At 43.4% G+C, this 8,424-nt stretch overlaps 2 protein-coding genes across 3 annotated transcripts; one reads left to right on the forward strand and one right to left on the reverse strand.

Annotated features, from left to right (window-relative positions):
• Positions 1-481: 481 nt before the first annotated feature.
• On the reverse strand, positions 482-5,140 carry zgc:113436 (uncharacterized protein LOC503528 homolog). Of its 2 annotated transcripts, XM_055050709.1 has the most exons (9): positions 4,745-4,785; positions 4,507-4,651; positions 4,087-4,280; positions 3,891-4,002; positions 3,687-3,825; positions 3,080-3,134; positions 2,731-2,988; positions 2,533-2,643; positions 482-938 (listed from the first exon to the last, which is right to left on the reverse strand). In XM_055050709.1, the coding sequence occupies exons 2-9, from the start codon at positions 4,562-4,564 to the stop codon at positions 666-668; spliced, it is 1,200 nt and encodes a 399-aa protein (XP_054906684.1). In that variant the 5' UTR covers positions 4,565-4,651; positions 4,745-4,785; the 3' UTR covers positions 482-665. The 2 variants fall into 2 exon arrangements, with proteins under 2 accessions (XP_054906684.1, XP_054906683.1); XM_055050708.1 differs by having other exon boundaries at positions 4,507-5,140.
• A 564-nt stretch (positions 5,141-5,704) lies between these two features.
• Positions 5,705-8,395, forward strand: ogfod2 (2-oxoglutarate and iron-dependent oxygenase domain containing 2). The gene is made up of 7 exons (XM_055050713.1): positions 5,705-5,913; positions 6,017-6,073; positions 6,441-6,551; positions 6,625-6,724; positions 6,949-7,073; positions 7,450-7,707; positions 7,841-8,395. Exons 1-7 carry the CDS (start codon positions 5,779-5,781, stop codon positions 8,102-8,104), a joined length of 1,050 nt encoding a protein of 349 aa, XP_054906688.1. The 5' UTR covers positions 5,705-5,778; the 3' UTR covers positions 8,105-8,395.
• Positions 8,396-8,424: the final 29 nt, after the last annotated feature.

Consider the following 8,424-nt stretch of genomic DNA (forward strand, 5'->3'; position numbering starts at 1 on the left):
AGCTGATTCAACATTTATATCCACAAACAGTAATGGAAAATACACACCAGTGTAACAAGGTGGAGGTAGCATCATGCTGTGGGCATGGGACAGGAAAGCGGACCAGAGTTGATTAGAAAAAGACGGACGGAGCCAAAACCAGGACAATCCTGGTAGAAAACGTGTTGGAGGTCACAAAGGTTCACCTCCTTAGGGGTCAGCGATCTTGAAGGTGTTTAAACCAAATTTATGTGTTAAAATGGCCCGATCAAAGTCTGGATCCAAATCCTCAAAAACCTGTGACAATAACTTGAAATTGGAAAATATTTCTCCTTCTAGTTGTGGAAGCTGTTTGAAACACCTGGATTTGCACCTGTTATTCATATATGAAGAAAAAAAAAGTAAAGCCAAGAGCAGGTTTTTTTCCACTCCACAGTTCTTCACTACTCTGTGTTGGTCTATCACATAAAATCCTAACATTAAAAACTGCAGTCTTTAGATGTGAAGAAGTGATGTTTTTTTATTTTTATTTTTTGCAAGGCACTGCAAGTGCATCTCAGCGTTCATCTTGGTCGCTTTCCACTGCTTGTTGACGTCGACTTTTGACCTTCTGCCCAAGATTCCAGGCAGCCCTGAGTTGCGTTGAGTCCCTGCTGATGCGTCGTATTTCTGCCGAGTCATCCTCCTCAGTGGACATCAGGCTCAGCCAAGTGGTACCTGAGCTCAGCCTTTACGTCCTCAGAGCTGTTCTGCTGGGTGGCCAGCACCGTATCCACGGGAAACGACAAATACAAGCTCTCTTTGACCTTTTTGGCCGGGGGCGAGTCCACCACGCCGAACAGGGGCTCCGTTTTAATGTAGGGGCTCATTTTTAATGTGGTGGGGGGCGTGTTCTGGGTTCTGCGCTTGGCGTTCTTCTTCTTCTCCTGCTTGTAGGCCACGTTCATGTTGGCTATTACCTGTAAATAGACCGCACACACACACACACACACACACACACACACACACACACACACAAAAACAGAAAAGGTTTCATTTCATTCAGTCATCATAAACGCTAGTTTTTAATGTATCTTTCTTTTTAATTGGATTGTATTTGTATGAACTAATTTGATAAATAAAAATGTAGTTGAATGTAAACTAGCAATTTGTCTTGTAAGGTGTAAATTTACTCAAGTGGCATTCTTCCAATACAACTGAATTGTATTGAATTCAATTCGTAGCTCTCTATTATTTGACCGCAGCAGACAGTTTTATTTGACAATGTTTAATCTGAGTGAATAACAGTTACATGCGGGGTTCCTCAAGGCTCCATTCTTGGGCCTCTATTGTTTGGAATGGACTCCGTGACCTGTCATCTTGCATTAGTAATTTGGCCAGAGCGTAAATAATCCTTCAAAACACCAGTCACTAAAATGATTATGAAGGACATAGTTTTTGTTGTTAATTGAATTTTTATGTCTTGAAATCTGTCGCCTTTAATTTTGGAAGATATTTTAGTGTATTTGACCTTGAAACACCTGACTGTAAAGCAGCAGATTCAGGGGTCCGTTTTAATATGCACAGGCTTATGGAGTTCAGAATAGGGTTTGTTACCGTAACAACGCCGGTAACAAACATTACACCAGCCGTTGTTCCAATCTTTATGAAAGAGACTTCAGAAGCCTGTTATTAATCTGTAAGGCAGGACCTGGTGACCGGGCCAGAGTTACCTGCCAGGTATCCCGATCCCTCGGGTTTCAATTACTACAGATCAACAGGGACGTGTTTACTCGGTGTTAACAGGACCAGATCCTAACATGAGTAGGTACCATTTACTGCGTTTCCTCCAAAACTCTGAAATAAACTCTCTGAGGACCCAAGACATGCAGAAACCGTTGACTGCCTTAACTCAGGTCTGAAAATATTATCGTTTACCGCATCTTTATCATACAGATAAATGATAATTCAATCGGTTCATTTGTTCACGTCTTGGCAATTGGGCTGCTTAAATCAACATTAAACCAATTTTTAATTTCTAAATTTTCAGTTAGCTGTTTTAATGCATTTCTTGTCTCTTGACGTCACTGTCTTTCACTCTGTGAAGCAGATTTGCCCTGCCTTGCCTAACTAAATTGCTAGTGAGGGCATCTCTGCTTCGAATAAAGAAAAGACAACCAAACTATTTATTTTTCAAATGAAGCAAGCTTTTTTTAGTTTGTTTACTTTAAACGATAAATGCCACTACTGGACTAATGAACAATGTTCACTAAAACAGATTATGAGGTAATAGTTTCTAACATATGTATCATATTAAACCAACAGACTGGAAACTATGTAATTTAATTTTCCTCAGGCATCAATAAAGTATTTTTTTAATTGAACTAAAACTGTAGAACAAGCTGATAAAGCAGTAAAGTTGTAGTGAAACAAAATTGGTGCACTTTTATGGTTCCTCTGCTTCCCCCAAGTGGCCAAACATAGTACTTAATTTTAGTTTTAGTTAAAAAAAAGAAACCAAACACATTTTTTTAAATGAGTATTTTTAGTCAAAAGGACAGTACAGAATCTTACCATCTGTTTGACAGCATTCTGTTGCGCCTGCATTATGTCCATATATGTAGAAGCTTTCTCTTTGCAAGCATCCTGCTCTTGGTCGTCATAACTCAGGAGGGTCTGTGTGGTCTACATGAAAGAAAAAAAATAGAACAAAAAATTAAGAACAAAAGAAACAAACTACCTGAAAACATGGTTCATCTTCTGCAGGCCCACCTCGTTGGGAAAATTGGCCTTGCGGTTATACATGAGTGAATACGGGGTGAACTTGGTGGTCGGGTTGGCCGAGGTCCGGAAGAAAAAGAGCACCGGGTCCAGAAAGTTGTCCCAGTCGCCCTGCTTCTCCGTCACCATCTGCACCACGGCCTCCTTCAGCAGCGGCGCCGTGCAGTCGTGCAGCGGGTTGAGCTGAGGTTGATCCAGAGGAGACACTCTCTGCACCAAGCTCCACTTCTCACACAGTAATTTTGACACCTAAAAAAAAATTGAAATCATTCCCTCAGACTAAACAGATCTGAACTGGAGTCTGGAGGCTATGGGATGTTTTTGGTGCTGACAGTCTCACCTCTTCACAGAACTCTGGAGTCTGAGCGCACACTATTGTTTTAGGGGCTCCGAACCTGATGAAAAAGACTTCAGGTTAAGAAAAGTTCATGTTTCTCTTACGCTACAGACGTTTGCTAAAATATCCACCATTTTCTCAGATTGTAACCACAAACTGTAGTGTATATTTCTAAGAATGAGACAAGACGACTGTGGTTACTGTGGAGAGTCTGCAGAGATCTACAGCTCTGACAACCTGAAACCTACAATATGGCTGAAAAACGCATGAAGACACAAGTGTTTCACATCAATCAATATCAGTAATTATTGATTAAGTATTTGTTTAAAATATCTGAAATGTAGAGTAGCCTTTCCTGTTTTAACCACAGTTTTCACTCCACACCAGCTTTCTTTTGTTTTATTTTTAACTTAAAACTGCTGCTGCGCAATTCACTCAACAGGTTGTTGCTAGGAAACCAAAGAGAGAGAGTGAGTTAGTTGATGCCATTCATTTACCTAGCAACACTGGCAAAGAGACTGATTGTGTGTTTATTCCAATACATACAGTTATTAATTTATCACCCAGCCCTACTGCAATCGCACCGCAGATTGAGTCAGATTCCTCTTACCTGTACACACACTTCGAGATACACCTGGCCACTGACGGCGGGTCTGCTGTTTGCGTGGGGAAAGCCTCTGGCCATTTACTAAAATAATCTATGAATAGTATCACACTTTTGTTGCCATGCTGGCTTTCAGTCAAGGGCCCTGTTGAGGAGAGAAGGACCTTCAGCATGCTGTCGATGTCATCTCTTTGAATTCTCAAAACAGACCTATGACATCTATCCCAACTATATCCCAGGGCGCGTCCACTTTAATGGGCCGAACGGTCCTGGCCAGGTTCTTGTTCCTCTCCGTTTGTTGGCAGGTCTCACACAGTTTGATCTGGAATTGAGGCAGCTGTGTGTTAGCGATGCGGGGTGTGAAATGTTAATGCAGCAGCAGGAAGAGGAAGAAAAGCAGGCTCACCCAGTCCACTACGTCCTTGATGATGCCCAGCCAGTAGTACTTGCTCTGGATCCTGTGGACGGTCTTCTTCTGGCCCTGGTGATGGCCGATGTCATTGAAGTGGCAGTCGAGGAAAATCTGCCTCTTCCTCTCAGCCTCGATCACCACTTCCCTTTTCTCATCCTTTTTGGGTCCCACATAATACAATTTTCCATCTTGGACACAGAGGAATTTTTAAAAAAGGGGGAAAAACCGAGGTGCGTTTAAAACTGTAGGCAATTCCAGTTTACCTGATTCATTGACTATGAATCAGTCAATGAATTGACTGATTCATAGTCAGTCGATTCACGGGTACAAAACGGGTACAAAGTTGCAACTTTGTACCCGTTCAACTGAGAATCTCTGAGACTGAATGTAGGTGAGTTTTACGAGAGGTCTTACCATCAAAGATGAACTTCTGGGCGTATCTTTTGAAATTCTTCTTCTGTAAAGGATTCATCGTCTGCGGGAGGCTGCCTTTGGCCACAAAAGTGTAGATGTCAGAGAGTTTGTTGGAGCTGGACTCCACCACCTCCTCCTCGGCCACCTGTAATGAGTCCACGCTCAGCATGTCACACAGCGACTGCGCACCCCAAAGAGAAGAAATGAGCCGATAGCCAGGCAGCCCCGGCCGGCATACTCAGCGGCAGAAAGCTCCTCTCGGCAGAAAGCTCCTCTCGGCAGAAAGCTCCTCTCGGCAGGGACAGACGCCACAATCACAACAGCGGCGAGATAGCAACACAGAGCCCATGGATGCCTGGGTGCGCTCCCTCACAGTTCGCCGGACGATGAGTATGGTAAACGGGGACGACGAAGCGGAGTTGGAGTATTCCAACGTTTGTTACAGGATTAAGTGCTGACAATTTAAACGAGCCATAATTACATATAAAGCAGAGACTCCTTCCAGGTAATAAGACAGACCAAAGTGAACCAGTTAGTAGATTCACAGACCTCATTCGTAAGTCTAGAGTGTATGTCTCAAAATGAGATGTTTATGTGTATTTCAGTCACATAGTTTAAGATAACGTATGTCGCTCTCACCGGTGATTCTGAACAAGGCCTTCGATTTGTGCGCCGTGTGACATCATAGTACAATCAACACATATCAGTCGCTACGTGCCTTGCCGGATTAAAAATGGTGCACACCTACTGTTTTTAGTTCTTCTTCGTGTACTCAAAACCTGTTTTTACGCGTTCGTTTTCTTGTTTGTACCCCCCTCTGGAGGAAGATGTAGTAAATTATTCCACGTCTTTCAAGGTAAATTATAGGTCTAGCAGGCAGGTAGTTTTTTATAGTTCACCAAATTTCACTTGAACAGCTTTGTACCCCTCTAATAAATGAAATCATAATTTTAAAAAAAAATTTAAATTTTAAAATCTTGTCTGCCTTTCACTTAATATCACCCTGTCTCCAGCACACGGACGTCTCTCTCATGTTTAAGTCATACTGTGTCTAAAAGTGTTTAATACATCAGTTAATAATTACCTTGGGAATACAAGCTTTGCTCAAGGAAAGTCTTTGTGTCTTGACCAGTATTTCCATTTCCCTCATGTGCTTTTAATTTGGAAGACGCACCGGATGTGGCGGGCAGGAAGAAATAACCTGCGCTGTCATATGTCAGCTGCGGTGGGATTCAGTTTTCCCAGTTGCTTTGGAAGGACATCCTTTTGAACATGACAAACGAACCAGACAAAAAGTCTCGGTTTTATTCCTGCAGCTGCTTCACAACCGATAACATCTTCCTGGACGAATACAAGCTGCATGTTCGCTTTGTGTCGGAACATCAGTTCAGACTGGAGTACCAGCCCGTGAGTCAGTAACAGTTGTCAGCGACATGTACAAACAAGACATTTAAAAGGGTCGCGCTCGCTGTTCATTTTGATATAAGTGGTATTTTGTCTCCACGTACAGCTGCTGACGAGGCTCGGCTGCGTCACGGAGCAGCAGTTCGTCGACGTGCTCGCCAAGGTAAAGAGGCGTGAAAGCGCGAGCGCGTGACGTAAAGTCAATTGAATTTGGCACATGGAATACTACGGAGGCCGTGTGGTGACATAGGAGGAATGTCACAAAGTATATGTAAAAAAAAAAAGTTTCTACCCCTGAAAGTCATATTTGAATTCAGACTCAAATGGCTCATTTCCCATTGGATGATAAACGTGTTATCTACCAATAAGGGCAGTACTGGCAGATTCAGTTCAGATTTACATTATAAAATGAGAGTTTCAAACAAATAGACTTCTTACTGGAGAAAACAAAAAAAAAAAAAAGTCAGATCCAGTAGTTCAGGTCGACTCATATTCAGTTCAACCCAGTTTATTCCAGCTTCCTATTCCAGGTTTCCCAGGAGGTGGACAGAAGGAGGCGCATAAGTGAGACATCTGCTGAAAGAACTGCTGCCATCAAAAACACATACGAGCCTCTGCATCCTCATGTCTACCACCTGCAGGTACCCGGTGCTCACTGGCTGCTTGTTGTTGTGCTTTGCCCAGACTCCACACCTTTACTCCTCCTCTCCTCAGGAGTCTTACCTGGCGCCGCAGCTCAAGCAGCTGGTTGCCTACTGCAGCAGCAGAGACGCATGTGAAGAAGGTCTCACCGAACTGCTGGAGGACGCAGGAGGTGATGACGCTTCCGCTTCGTTGAAGAAGCAACGGTGGAGGAATAAGATAAATTCTCCCACCTTATGTTTCCTGTAGTTTGTATTTGTTCAACAGTACATCTCTCTGTAAGGCCAGACTATATGAGCACGGTTTGTTGAGCTGCACAGAGAAATCTGACCATAAGGCTTGCAGGTTACACTGAAAACATTGTTTTTGTTTTTTTGTTTTGTCTGTCCTTTCAAGCTCCGAGAGTCTATCGTCTCCCAGTGTTTGAGAAAAGCTTCTGTGAGCAGCTGGTGGAGGAGCTGGAGCACTTTGAGCTGTCATCCGCCCCTAAAGGAAGACCCAACACCATGAACCACTACGGGGTGATGAACACGTGTTTCTGTTGGCCAGCCTTTTTTAGAACACATATGTCATAACCTACATGGCTTAGCTTGGCTCAGCTTCCCTGCCTGAAGAATCTCAACCTTCAAGACAGATTTATTTTTTTATTTGTTTGTTTTTCTTTTTGATCCTTTAAGACCAAACCTAATCATTTGAGTACAGGAAGAAAACAATTCTCAGTTCATTAAGACAGAAATGTTTATGGATATTGGTCAGTTTTAAGAATAAAAGGCATCAATAAATAAAGACAGCACTTCCACGAAACCTTCCTAAGAACCTGAGCATGCAGCGGTGGTTTGTTAAAGACGGCTGCAGCTTTTGGAAGTTGCTTTATTCTGGCTTTTCTCGTCGCCTTAGATTCTCCTCAACGAGTTGGGCTTTGACGAGGTCTTCATCACTCCTCTGAGGGAGCAGTACCTGCAGCCTCTCGCCTCCCTGCTGTACCCGGACTGTGGCGGCCGCCGTCTGGACAGCCACAAAGCTTTTGTTGTCAAATACGCCATGAACGAAGACCTGGATCTGAGCTATCACTACGACAATGCAGAGGTCACTCTTAACGTTTCCCTGGGCAAAGAGTTCAAAGACGGAAACCTTTTCTTTGGTGACATGAGACAGGTGATGCTCTCAGCTCCACATTTTTTCTGTTTTGTGATGAAATGAACTCTATTATTATCATGTAGTGATATGGAGACATGAGCTTTTTTTCCTAAACTTGATCTAAACCTTGTGGTCCTGTCGCGTCCTGCAGGTGTCCATAAGTGAGACGGAGTGCACAGAGGTTGAGCACAGGGTTGGCGAGGGCCTCCTGCACAGGGGCCAACACATGCACGGGGCCTTGCCCATCTCCTGCGGCCAGCGGTGGAACCTCATCATCTGGATGAGAGCCTCGGAGGAACGCAACAAGCTGTGCCCCATGTGCAACAGGAAGCCCTCGCTGATGGAGGCAGATGGCTTTGCTGATGGATTTACAAAACTTGAGTCTCAAAAGAACGGCTTCTGTGAATCAACGTGACAGTATCCAGCTGCTGCCTGTCTTCTGTCACACACAGGGGCTTTAGGAACACACACACACACACACACTGAAGTTTTCTATACCCTCGACCTGGCCACCACTGGTCAGTCTCTCTAGACTTTCTACCGATCTGCTGTAGTCGGTCACTGAGAAGCAGGGCACTTCAGGAAATCTTTTTAAAGAATTATTTGGTCTATTTCAAATGGATGATATTTTGTAATGTCTTTGGCTGTCAAATATCTATTAAAAATATCCAACGCTGTCAGAACTCCCACAAGCAACTCTGACATTATTATTATAATTTTCTTTCAATAAAGAAG

Source organism: Poeciliopsis prolifica, unplaced genomic scaffold (assembly GCF_027474105.1).
Source record: "Poeciliopsis prolifica strain line A6 unplaced genomic scaffold, Auburn_PproV2 SCAFFOLD031, whole genome shotgun sequence".
NCBI lineage: Eukaryota > Metazoa > Chordata > Actinopteri > Cyprinodontiformes > Poeciliidae > Poeciliopsis > Poeciliopsis prolifica.